The sequence below is a fragment of the Aquila chrysaetos genome, chromosome 24, assembly GCF_900496995.4.
Source record: "Aquila chrysaetos chrysaetos chromosome 24, bAquChr1.4, whole genome shotgun sequence".
Taxonomy (NCBI): Eukaryota; Metazoa; Chordata; class Aves; order Accipitriformes; family Accipitridae; genus Aquila; species Aquila chrysaetos.
Window position 1 is genome coordinate 20,678,421 of NC_044027.1, and position 13,380 is coordinate 20,691,800.

A 13,380-nucleotide genomic window follows, 5' to 3' on the forward strand; every position below is an offset into this window, starting at 1 on the left:
GCCGGGAGAGCCCGAGGGAACTCTCCCGGCAGAGGCGCCTTGCGTCGGGCGCGGCCGCGGCTCAGCTGGCCCGCCGGAGGGACGGCCGAGGGGCTCCGGGACGCGCCGCCTCACCGGCGCGGGAGAAAGGCGCGGGCGCGGCGAGCGAGGGCGCGGGCGCCGTCGCTGCAGGCGGCCGTGCGGCGGCGAGGGGGCGCGGCGAGGGGGCGCGCCGGGACCCCGCCGGGACCCGGCCCGCCGGCGGCGCGGCCTCCCCGGGCCTCGGCGGCCCCGAGTGGCGCCGCTCACGGAGGCTGCACCAGCAGGGGGCGCCGCCGCGGGTGCGAGCGGCGCCCGGTGGCTCTGCCGCCGCTCGGCGGCCCCTGGCGGGCAGGAAGCAGAAGGGCTGACCCGGGCCGTCATGTGACTGGGATGCGGAAGCTCTCCGCAGGAAGGGGGGGGGCTGCTTCCGGCGTCGGCCGGGCTGGGGCGCGGAGGCAGTGCCGGCCGCATTGAGCGCTGAGGCCGGGCTCGTATCCCGCTATGCGAGAGACTCTGAGGCCCGCAGGTGAGACGCGGCCCGCTTGCGGCCCGCAGGAGGCCGCGCCGTCGCCGGGCCTGGCTCCGCGGGCCCGCTCTGGGGTGGGGCGGTGAGCGAGGCCCGTCCCTCTCCCCGCCGCGCCGCGGGGGGGGGGGGCTCCCGCGCCGCTTGCCGGCCGGGGCGGCCCTCGCCGGCGGACGGCGGAGCCGCGGGTGGGCGGTCGGGAGGCGGGTGCTGGACCTGGCCCTGGCCCGCTCCAGGCAGCGCAGCTGGGCGGGTCCGCCCGCCGCTCGGCCGCGGGGGGCGCCGTCGCCGGGGCCGGGCCTGCGGCCGCGGTCTGCGGCGCCTTCCGGAGAGGGCCCCGCCGGTGCGCCCGCGGCAGCGGGTGCTGTAGCGTTCGAGGTGCTGCCGTGGCAGGTGTAAGAGATTAATTTTTTCGGAAGCTCTGCGTGCGGCGAACTGAGGGAACTGCCCACTAGCGCTTCTTGAAGTAAATTTATTTTTAAGCAGCTGTCGTGTGCCTTGTGTGTCTCGCTCGGTGTTGCAGCATGGAGGCTAGTTATTTTTTTATTAAGGGAAGTAGAAAGATTTTGCTTTTTATGAGCTGGGGATAAAGAAAATGCAGAAACAGAACAGGTAGTCAAAGCAGGAAGTGAAACCTCTTTGGAAAAACAAAGTTTTCTTGACGTGTGTGGCTTTATTAGTAGAAGCTATTTTACTTACATTTTGATGGCTTTAGTTTTCATGAGAACTTAAAATACACAAAAGTCTGCTCCCACCTGGAATTGTTTCTGTGGTGGTATGCTGAGCCCTTGCTGAAAGATGGCAGTTTAGACTAGCAGTAATTATGTAAGATCTGTAGACATGTTTCTCCTAAATTTCAGCTGAACGTATCCTGAAGGGTTATTTTTTTTTGTAGGCAAGTATTGAAAAATATAGTCTAAAATCTGAGAATATTCTGAAAGGAGGTGAAGAACTGCATCTGCATAATAAAAAAATAATTTTTTTTTTTAAATGTAGGTATTATGTAATGTACACTAGGTGTAAGACGACTGTTTGAAATACTGAAATAACGTTGTCAAGTTGTTTTAAGCAAAGTGGTAGGAAAAATTAACAATTGAACTGACAGGCATAGTATTCTGTTGCTCTCTGGGAAAACATCAGTAGCTGACTTGGTCTCCTGAAGTGGATTGGTTGTATGGGTACATAGCAGGACTGATGCTTTGAGGAAAAAAACTGAGGGGTGCTGAAGACAGTAGATTTAGAGGTGGTCTTCTACTATTATGTAGGTGACAACTTGAAGATCATCACCTGAACTGCAAGCTTTTCAGAGATTCCTTTTCCAAGGAAGAAATTTAAAAATCTGCTGTTTCTAATAGTCCATTGGGTTTACTAAATAAAATTCTGAATGTTCAGACTTCTGAATGTTCATACAGATTGTTCTGGGACTAGCTAAAAGTGGTTATAAATGTAGTAGTGTTCAGTCCAAATTCCACATTTACACTTGAGGTATGACAGTTTGGTAATTCACATCTGGTGAATTGATGACTGTCCCAAGACTTTTTATTTCACTTGAAAGGTGGAGAAATGGTCCTATTTTCTGTTTTGCACTTTCATGTGAAATTCCCATATACTTTTGTGAATACATCTCAAGAAGCTTGTTCAAGGATATCCATAATCATTTTTAGCTTGTCAAATACTTAAAGCAAGCTGTGAGGGCTGAAGTTGAGGACTCTCTGAGGAGTAATGCTTTGTGATAAAAAGGGCTTTCCTGTTTCTTAACACTGTTACTCAAAGCACTTGAAAGTAGTTGTGTGCTAGATTTGCAAGTTTTAGTCTGTTTCCTCAGTTGATGCATCCTCGTTACTGTTTCAGCAGAATGTAACAGCTCACCCATGATTCATGTGAGGCAGTATTTGTAGGAAAACTGCCTTGTGCCACCAAGTGTTTTAAAAAAAAGATTAAAATTATGACTGATTCTCATCTTAAATCTGAGGATTTCAAGGTGGTTGGTAAACACCTCTCAAGTTAACCAATTGTTTCAACCATTAAGACAGTAACGATTTATGAAAATGTAAAAGTGAACGTGACTGTATACAGCAAGTTATGGTGCTCAACTACAAAATTTTTCGTAATTTGACTGTCCCCCAATGGGAGCTTTATCCAGTCCTTTCAGTTCCTCCTCCTACCCAGCATTGGAAATTAGTGTAAGATTTGAAAAAGGAAGGAGAGTGGTCAAAAAAGGTACCTTTTTTCTTTTGACTATGTTGGTGCGATTATTTATGTTTACACATGGGTTTCATAAATAGCAGGTTATTCTTCCCAGTCAGTTTTCTTCATAGACCTTCATAAGAGAGTCGGATTGATACCATACTTCTAGTGAAAAATTAAAAGCAAATTTGAAAGCATAGTATTCATAGGTCTGCAGAAGATGCCAGTTTCAATGTTTACAAGGAGTTTGGGCCTGTATTTATTGAAAAGTCTTGATGGCTTTCTGACTCCCATGCTCTCTCTTCTATAGAAAACCTATCCAACTTTATGTAAGATAACAGTGAGAAGTCTGTGTTCACCTGTGCTCTATATGCCTGTCATCCTTTTCTAGCTCTGAAACTTTGGAGACGGAACACTGAGGTTTTTGGGGAGTGGGGGAGAGTTGTCAAGAATATGAGTTGGAAAACAGATCAGAATGGTAAGGAAGGGATTATGCAACCGTGAGCTGTTGATTAAACATTGAGTGATTTACATAATCACTCCTGTGTAGTCTGCCTTTTGTAAGCAAGCACTACTGCTTTTTCTGCACTTAGTAGTCATACATTTGTGCTGATGTGCCAGCATTTTAACACAGTACACCAAATGAAGAGTTTTCTTTTGATGGTTACATAACTGTATGGAAAGTACTATGGTTATTGTACAGGCTCTCTGTAGCAGGGATTCATAATCATATTTTCTAGATTCTGTATTCCATAGATGTACTTTCATTTTGGAGTCCTCCAACTGTTTGTAATGCAAATTCTATTTTTGCACTGTATTAACAAAGTGCTTTAAACTCTGTATGTATACACTATCTCCTAATTTACTAAGTATTCTCTCTCAGGTCTGCAGCCCCATCTGTTAAAACTTTGACACTTTCCCACTTACGAGAAACAGAACTTGACAGAGGAAAACTGCTTGCTACTCCATGGCTCTTCTGGAATTCCATTGTATTCAATTTATGCATTATCAAATTGAAAAATTGCATGAGTTTAATTTATTCAGGCGACTAATGTTGGTCTTTCATAGTTGCATTTAAATTTCTGTCATTATTTCTAATAATAATAACATGGAAATTTGTCTCAAATTCAATTTAAAATTTAAAGTAGACATTTTAAAGAATTGTATTACTGCTTAAAAGACTTAACTTTGTAGTAAGACATATGGATCCTGTGGGAATACAAACATTAAAATCTGTGAGCTCTTACCTGAGCTTCTAGCATATAATTGTTGCATTGTTACAAATATACAAGGTACACACAGAAAAAATTCTGTACAGCAGAGGTATCACTTTCCTGATTAACATTTTAAATTCTGTAAGGTTTTTCTTTAAGTAAGAAATGTTATAATAACATCTGAAAAAGCTCAGAATTAAAAGATTGGATTATAGTCCTACAACTGTACAAGATGTTGCTATTCCACCTTTCAGTTAATAAAATGACAGGGAAATACCACTAGAAGAGTCATAAGCCTCATTCTCAGTAGGTTCTGTCTATGCAGCCTTTGTCATTGTATGAATCAATATGTTGGCTTTTGAAAACTTCATTTAAAGTGGAATATTTCATAAGAGTACAATCAGTGTTTATTGGGGGATCAATGAGATGATTTTGTTGGCAGTTGAAATGCAGAATCTTTCATGTGCTGTTATAAACTCTGGGACATCCTGGAGTTAGAACTCTACTGCTATAATTTCATCAAATAACTGGTTTTGTTATCCTAAGCTCAGGCTTGAAATGCTTAATCTATCTCGACTGGGTAACATGCTGTTTGTAGCTCCTGCTATCGTTGCCGAGTCCTCTTGGACAGAAAAAACACAACTAAATGTGCTGACATAGCAATCTGTGGCCTCAGTACAACTTTTGGAAAAGAGTAATGAGTTGGGGTGGGAGAAATAGAAGTACCGCAGTAACATAGGTTCCAGAAAATGTTGGGTTGAGTTCCATATGAGTCTGCTTAGGTGTTACTTGTTAAAGAAAAAAGAAAAAGTAGAGAAGGAAATGGAAAGATCAATACTTTACTAAGCAGAATTTCTGTTGTTTTTGTTTTTTTGTTTTTTTGTTTTTTTCTTGCAGCACAACACTAAATTTGTAATGAAATGGAGTCTGGGTCAAGCTCTTTTCGAGTGGAGTTTCCAGATTTTTCTAGCACCATTTTGCAGAAGTTAAACCAGCAGCGCCAGCAAGGACAATTATGTGATGTGTCCATTGTAGTTCAGGGCCACCTCTTCAGAGCCCATAAAGCTGTTCTTGCAGCTAGTTCACCTTACTTCTGTGATCAGGTTCTCCTAAAAAACAGCAGGCGAATAGTCCTGCCTGATGTGATGAATCCAAGAGTATTTGAAAACATTCTTCTGTCTACCTATACAGGTCGGCTGGTAATGCCCGCTCCAGAAATTGTTAGTTATTTGACAGCAGCAAGTTTCCTTCAGATGTGGCATGTAGTGGATAAATGCACTGAAGTGCTAGAGGGGAACCCAACAGTTCTGTGTCAGAAGATGAATCATGGCAGTGATCATCAGTCCCCGAGCAGTAGTAGTTACAATGGCCTTGTTGAAACCTTTGAACTTGGCTCTGGAGGACAGACGGAATTCCACAAAGTGCAGGAACTAAGGGATGGCGAAAATGAAGAAGAGAGCTCTAAAGATGAGCTGTCATGTCAACTGACTGAACATGAGTACCTTCCCAGTAATTCTTCAACAGAACATGATAGACTTAGCACTGGAATGACAAGTCAGGATGGCGAAGAAGGAACTAGTGATAGTGCAGAGTATCAGTATACCAGACCTATGTATAGCAAACCCAGCATCATGTCTCACAAGCGGTGGATCCATGTGAAACCAGAAAGATTTGAACAAGACTGTGAAGGTGTGGATAATCCTTATGATGACCACCAAGTTTCTGAATCCATGAATGCCATTCAGGCGGATCACTCAATCCAGTCTTCGGGTGTTGAAGACTTTCATATAGGTGACAAAAAGATGGAAGCAGAATTTGATGAACAGGCAGATGAAAGTAATTATGATGAACAAGTTGACTTCTATGGTTCTTCTATGGAAGAATTTTCTGGTGAAAGGGCAGATGGAAATTTAAGTGCCCACAGACAGGATCTTATGATTGCAGCAGGCTATGGTGAAGGCATTGAAATGACTACAGGAATTAAAGAAGAAACATCCCTCACTGGATTCTCACATGCTGATAAGCTGTATCCTTGTCAGTGTGGAAAAAGCTTTACACACAAAAGTCAGAGAGATCGGCATATGAGTATGCACCTTGGTCTTCGACCTTATGGCTGTGGTGTCTGTGGTAAGAAATTCAAAATGAAACACCATCTTGTAGGCCATATGAAAATTCATACAGGCATAAAACCATACGAGTGTAACATCTGTGGGAAAAGATTTATGTGGCGGGACAGTTTTCATCGGCATGTGACCTCTTGTACCAAGTCATATCAAGCTTCTAAAGCTGAGCAGAGTACTACTGAGATGAACTAAGACATTAGTGCTTACATTTGTTTAGTAGAGTAAGCAAAATAAACTAATTATGCAAATAATGTCTGGTACTTGCTATTGTAAATTCTCAAAAAAACAAGTTCTAATGATTATGCTGGTATAAGCAGACCAAACTTTTATTTTCCACAGTATTACTCCAGGTGTTCAATGTGTGAAGCGCAAATGGTTAATCTGAAAGGTGCTTGCAAAATGAGGTCTGTAAGGTCTTTGTGACATTGATTGTAATCACAGCAGTATTTAGAAGCCCTGTTGTTTTTCTAAGTCTTCTAAACTCACAGTAAAACCCAGTTCTAAATTGACCCAAATCCTTCAAGTACTTAGATGAAGCAGGAATTCAAGTAGCCCTACTTAGTGGAAAAGAGAACTAGGATGACTAAACCAGGTTATATGATTCACGTTTTAATGAAAAAAAATTAGAATTCCACCTCAAACTGGAGACTGCCAACATACTTAACATGCATCATTAGATAGTGTACATCATTAAATAGCCTTTGCTGTATTGCTTAATGAAAGGCTGTGTTAAAGATGGTTTGGCTTTCCTTTATCTGTCTTCCATTTTTTTTTATCCATCTTTAGTAAAACAAATGTCTAATTTTGTGCTGATTTCTATTTAGAATCTGTAAAGCACTTAAATATAGTTGAGCACTATATAAACTTCAATCTGTATTAAGTATAATTTGTCTTTGCTCCTCTAGGGTCTAATGCTGTATGACTCTTGGCTTGACTTGATTTTGATTGCTACATCGTGAGAGCTTCTAAAAGTGTGTGTAATAAGTATGGCTTGTCAAAAAAAAGAAATAAGATGTAACATTTGGAACTTACCCAAACCAATCAAACATTTAAACTGTAGTTTTCTGTTCAGATTTTTGTGGCTTACTACAGTAGCAAGTACCAAACTCTGTGGATTCACAAATTGACTTTTTATTGGTACAAAAACTTCTTTGAGAACTTCTATATAGTTTTAGAAACCTGTTTTAGGAAAATTATTTAGTCATTGATAGGTATTTATACTTTTAATTCTTTACTCTTTGAATAGTAAGAACTATAATACAGATTCTTGGTACTGAACTACTGTGACTGGTTACATGTGATCACAAGCAGCCAGAGTTGTTTACCTCTTCAAACAAAGTTGCTTGTGGAAAAAAAGTAGAAAGTATGGTATTTGGATCTGTTAATGGTACTGCAGAACATGGTACCATGCTCACGTCCGAAGTCTAGATTTTTGCTGGGAAAGTGGCACTTCTGCTTCTTTAGGGTGAGGATCTATATGCTGGGCTCTCATTCTTAGAGATAGATGGAGGAGTGTCTGTAGTTCTGAGAGATGCTGCCAGCTCTGCAGGTAGAGTGAATGCATCAATTGTAAAGGTGGCAACAGGATATTGGGGTTGAAAGCTTAATGCAGTCTGATGCAAAAGCAATTAACCCTTCTTTGTAGTTTACTGAAATATATTATAAAAAAGGAAAGAGCCTTTAGAGCGTACAAAGACTGTAACAGAAAGGGGTGATGTCCAAGTACAGTGCTGGTAACATGGGGAAAAAAGTTAACCAGCATCGAAGGCCTAAGCCTCTCTGGCCCCAATTTATGTTTTAGATACTGCAATATGCAGGATAATGTACTTAAACAGATGACCCTGTATGGTGACATTACAAGGAAAAACACACAAAGATAATTACTACTAAGATGCTTTTTTGAACTCCCTGTTACAAATTGTCTTAAGATACAGCTGAACTGTATCCTGAACATGAATGTCTGGTACAAGTGGGGGGTTTACTACTCAGTGGGCTGTAATTACTGTAACTTCTTTTCTGGCATTCTACTTACAAACTTTAATTTTTTTAAGAGGCTCTTAATTCTTAATCTTCTAATGCTTCAGATATTTTTCATATGGAATTTTGTTAAAACAGATATTCCCAAATATGATGAACCCATTGCTGGCAATGGGCATGAATGGTCAGCACCACAGAGTTCCTATTCTTAGCACTTAATTGAACTCTACAATATACCATGGTGGCCATATATAACCCTTGTAATCAAGGTAACTAAACAGGGATTTGCTCACTAACACTGTAACCTGCTTAATGTATAGAAGCACTTTGTATTTAAAAAAAAAAAAAAAAAAAACAAACCATAAAACTTTATAAGTATGTTTTTTAAACTTAGAAATTATATTCCCTTTATGGTTTGCTTCCACACTGCTAACACTGTCTTTTTTAATATTAAAAAAAAAAAAATTATAATGCTTGCCTGTTTACATGAGTGTAGAGGAAAGGGTTCTTGCACTCAGTGGCCCTATTTTTCCATTCTCCAAGGCCTTACTACATACAGGGTGTCATTTCTGCAAGTACCATCATCACATTTGAGGGAAGGTATTCTCATACTCATTTCAAAGATGATCTTGTATATTACATTAGTTCTCAACCCCTTTCAAATTGTCACTTCAGTGTTGCATAAAAAGGTTAAGGGTGCCTCTTCCCATTTAACCATAAAAAAGGCTGGTCAGAAACACCAGGCTGAAAACCATGGTCAAGCAAAAAATTAATTGTTAAACCCAGACCATCCTACAGAGCTGCCAGCAAAACTGTTTCTTTTACCAGCTTGGAATGACTTTTATATGGGACATTTCAAAGTTAAACATTACTCATATTTGCAGTTAGATTACTTTGAAATAAAGCTTTAAAATAAAATGTACTGCGAGAGACACTTTAAAGGTTTTATAACAGGTCCAGTAGATCATATTATAGAACCATGTCCTTTTTTAATGACTTAGCATGAATAGTAACTTTTTAATATTTGCCTATTACTGTTTTACCCCATATTATGACATTGTCTTGAAAGTCCAACGAAAGTTGCTCCACTGATTTTGTAGTGCTTGGCATTCTGATGTTAATTTACATGAAACCAACTGATTGCAGGAAGTACTGACATGATTGTCATGAGATCTAGTTGAGAGGATTGATGATTTAAGGGAAGCTTGAGATACATGTCTAAAATCCTTACTTTTGCTTATCGCAGGCAAGACAGTTGACTTGTGGTGGTTTTCCTCAATTTCATTTATTGCCCGTTGACAAACTGCTACTAATCGCCAATTCAGGTATTGGGGGGGGGAAAAGGTAACAAAAAATTACTTAAACACTTAAGGAAACATCTTTCCTCCCCCTTCCTCAGGCTCAACTTAAGCCTAACACCTTTCCTCCCTGCTTCTGTTTTCCTTGTTTTCACCAAGAGTTGCACTCAGCCTATGCCAATTCCTTCAGTGAGGTGACAGATCACACAGGAGTTTGGGCTCATAATGCATACTGGCTTGTCTGACGCTCTTCATTTCTTAGTGGGTGTCCTCTGCTGCTCTGGGCTGGTCAGTGTCACTGTTCGTGGTGATGCTGGGCCATAGTCCCTTCAGGGATGTGCCTGTTCCAGCTTGCGTCTCCTATGGGCCTTGGTTACTTCAGAGGTGTACCTGCTCTGGCATGGCTTAGCTATAGGCCAAAGTCCCCTCAGAAGTGAATCCTCTCAGGCACATAGCAAGTCCTTCTGTGGGTATGTCTCTATATGTGTCCTCAGTGTCTTCTCCATGTGTTGTCCCAAGAGCAGCTCTTCAGTTTCTCTGCATGTATTTCCAAATGTGTTTCCCCAGGAGTATCTTCTCCTTATGTGTCTCCATGTACCTCTTGCTAGCAGCTGCCACTCTTTCTTAGAGTATGTTTAAGCAGAGGCACTGTGTGAACCTCTGGTTGAAGTTTTGGCACGCAGTGGATTGTTTACATCCGCTTCAGTGCAGGCTAGAACCTCTTTTGACTAGCACAGGTTGCAGTTTGCAACCTCTTGCCACATGTCACCCTTGCAGCCCCCTGCTACTGAAACCCTGCAATTTATGGCCAATACAGATGTACATAGTAAATCAAGATATGCAGATGCAGCTTCTGTCAGGCTCTTAATCTTTGCTAATGAAGTGGTCTTGTTCAAGATACAAGAAATTATTTCTTGTTTGTGGGGAGGAGGGAAGCGATCCTTTTATATATATAATATGAATGCATATGTGTATGATGAATTTCATTAATCTTCCCTTAAGCTTCATCACCTTTAATGATATGGCTTAGAAACATCTGTGCATTTTTATATTGCTCACTGTTGGCTGTAGTAAAGTGAATGTCTTCTGAAAACCAGAATCAATGTACACACAGGAGGCTTTCAGAATTTCCTGCTACTGTGAAGCCATTCATTGTCCAATCAGTGGTAAGAACACTTAATGATACTACAGCTAAGTTTCTTTTCATTCCATTTTGTACCTAAGATGTTAATTACCATGGAATCTGTGCAACTACCATTCTGAAAAATTCAACTATTAGCAGGGTTATATGTCTGCTTAGGTGTGTATCTGACCCTCTTGAGGGAGAAGGTTCCTGTTTCACACATCACTGTTGGGGTTTTTTGTTGTTTTTTAAACATTACCTTATTTGTTTTATGGGTGAGCAGGTAGACTCTAGAAGGTACTGTCAGTACAATTTTTGGTCTTAGCTTTTTTTCATCTGAGGCGTTTCTGGGGTTGAGTAACTTTGTCCTGTATCAAAAGCAAGGCAGATGATCAAAGGCTGATGTACTGGGTTTCTCATTATAAAAAGAATATTTGATGTCCCTGTGTTACTGAGGCAGAAAGAAGGGAGGCACGTCAGGTCTTGTAATCCCAACACTTTTGCGTTGGTGCCAGAAAGGTGACCTGTCTCTGAATTATGAGAGCCTACAGCAGTGTATTGAGTATTTTGCTTTAACAGAATTAGAACCTTTCTCAAAACAACACAGGAAAGTTGTTGTTTGTTTTTTTTTTATCATTTAAATGCTTCATTGGATAGCTAGGCTTGTTTAGCTATAAGCTGTAAACTGTCAGTGCCCTAGGGGAAGATGCTGGAAAACAAAACGGTATATTTTTAATGTGATTAAATTGTAAGTTCCGATTTTTGCTTGAAGCCTGTGTCTGTTGATTGCTGCTCCTTTTTTTTATTATTCATGGGATTCCATATTTCTTCCAGAAATGTAACTGTTTATGCAAGTCAAGTGAATCTTCCTTAATGAGCTATAAGTTTTTATTCTAAACAAGTCATTTATAGTAAATTTGCATATCTTGATATTTTGTGAGATGTTATGCCTGTATTGCAGAGGTTGGATAGTTTTGTCTATAAATATTGCTGTCCTAATTGTACAGCATGGTTTTAATTTAATGTTACTGTTCAATATTTTCTTCTTATAGAAGAGTCCCATGCCCCTTTTTTGTATAACATGTTTTAATAAATGTTATCTGTCAACTTTGTAAATGTTTTCTTAAGCTTGAATGAAAGGAATGCATGTCTAGTACTAGTATTTAATATTTCACTTTTGCCAAAACGATAAGTGCTCAAACAAGTACAAATCCAAAAGTTGTTGATATATAACTTTATTAAATATATAAAGAAAAAGTGTATTCTAGTAATGTGTCTTCTTGAAATATCGAGAACATGCCAGCCTAGCCTAAGAAAACAGTAAACTAAAAACTGATTTTTTTTATAACACAGTAAGTTGATGAATTTGTGGAATTGGGCCCATTCCTTTGGTGCTTAGGTAATTAGTTCCTATGTTAGTCTAAATTTATCAAACAGGAGTTACTATAACAGTTTTTTGCAGAATGGTGATCTCTGAAGTTACAATACAGAATGTACAGGCTGATAGGAAAATTCCAGAACACTCGCTTCATAGTAGCAGCAACTGCATGCCCAAAAAGCCTACAGGTAAATTTGAAGGAGGTACAGATAACGTGTAGATTTTTTTTCTTGTCCAAGTATGAAAAATTTCATACTGTGAAAAAGTATTAAAGACTAAGTTTCCATTATCTTCCTGTGTGAATTCCTCCTCTCCCTGACTAAATTTAGGTACTTGAACTGAATGACTGACTTTGCCCAGCATCCATCTATTAGTCCTCATGGAACTGTCATAGCTGATGCTTCTTACTCAGCAGCTTAATGCTTGCTATCTAAACGAAAAATGAGCTCACTCATTTAAAGCATATTCAGCTAATTCCTGGAGAAATCAATATTTGTGTACACACTCCTCGGTCTTCAGCAACTTTTAAACGGAATAAGGTACAAGCAAATTGATTTGCTATTGCTGTGGGTTACGCTTACTGAATACACATAAGAACAAGCCCGAAGTACTCTCTCTGTTCAGAATCAGTCGTTTGATTGTCTTCGATATGAGTGAACAAATACCAATTGGTGCATCTGTTATTTAACTTTGTTATTTATGCCTTGGTCAGGATGCCCCCCCCCGCCCCCAGGCTGCTACTTTATCCGATTACCATTCAACACCTCATTTCTGAAGACTGTCTTCCATGTGTTTTATGGGGAGAGAAAGACGTACCTCCGGAAGACAAAACGTGATGTCCAAAGTTAGACCACGTGGATATCTCAGCGGTACCTACTGGCAGCGGTCACTGACTTTTATTGAGCAGCACGTGAACTGTCTGGTAAAACAGTGAATCGTTGCCCAACGTGAACTACAAGCATATGCAAGATAAGCTCAAACAACACGTGCATGCTTGCTAAAGCAATTTGTGTAAGTTATAAGGGCAGTGTAGCACGGGTCAACTTTTTAATTCCTCGCTTAGGGTGGTCAGTAAAGGTGGTAGTTCACAGCTGGGGGGTGGTCCTCTCCCAAAAGCTTCCTCGCTGCATCTCCGTGCACCCAGACGGGTGTGCCGTCTGAGGCGTGCCCGAGGCTGCGGGACAAAACCGACCGGTCTCTCCAAAGGCGGGAGAGCGCGCCGCTCCAGAGAGGAACGCTTCTGGTGTCATGCTAAGCTGCTCACAGTAATAACTGACGCCTTTGTTCTCATTTGTTTTAAATCCTCCACTACCGGTACTTTTTTGAATGCGCGTTACGTTAGGAAGCCAAACACCGTGAGAGCCCGAGGGACGGATTTGCCCGCGTACGCACCGACCGCAGCAAAGGCTTAAACTCCCTTCTGTCTTCGTGCTGCACGGGAGACGCCGGCCCTCCCCGGCCGCGGTGCGGGCCCCAGGTTCGGCGGCCGCCGGGAGCGCGTCCGGCCCGGTGGGCTCCCGAGCGGCGCGGCGGCCC

At 41.4% G+C, this 13,380-nt stretch overlaps 1 protein-coding gene across 3 annotated transcripts; it reads left to right on the plus strand.

Annotated features, from left to right (window-relative positions):
• Positions 1-423: 423 nt before the first annotated feature.
• Positions 424-11,726, plus strand: ZBTB43 (zinc finger and BTB domain containing 43). 3 transcript variants are annotated; one of them, XM_030000224.2, is made up of 3 exons: positions 442-547; positions 3,123-3,209; positions 4,843-11,726. In XM_030000224.2, exon 3 carries the CDS (start codon positions 4,866-4,868, stop codon positions 6,258-6,260), a length of 1,395 nt encoding a protein of 464 aa, XP_029856084.1. In that variant the 5' UTR covers positions 442-547; positions 3,123-3,209; positions 4,843-4,865; the 3' UTR covers positions 6,261-11,726. The 3 variants fall into 3 exon arrangements, with proteins under 3 accessions (XP_029856083.1, XP_029856084.1, XP_029856085.1); XM_030000223.2 differs by lacking the exon at positions 3,123-3,209 and having other exon boundaries at positions 424-547; XM_030000225.1 differs by lacking the exons at positions 442-547; positions 3,123-3,209 and adding an exon at positions 844-1,010.
• Positions 11,727-13,380: the final 1,654 nt, after the last annotated feature.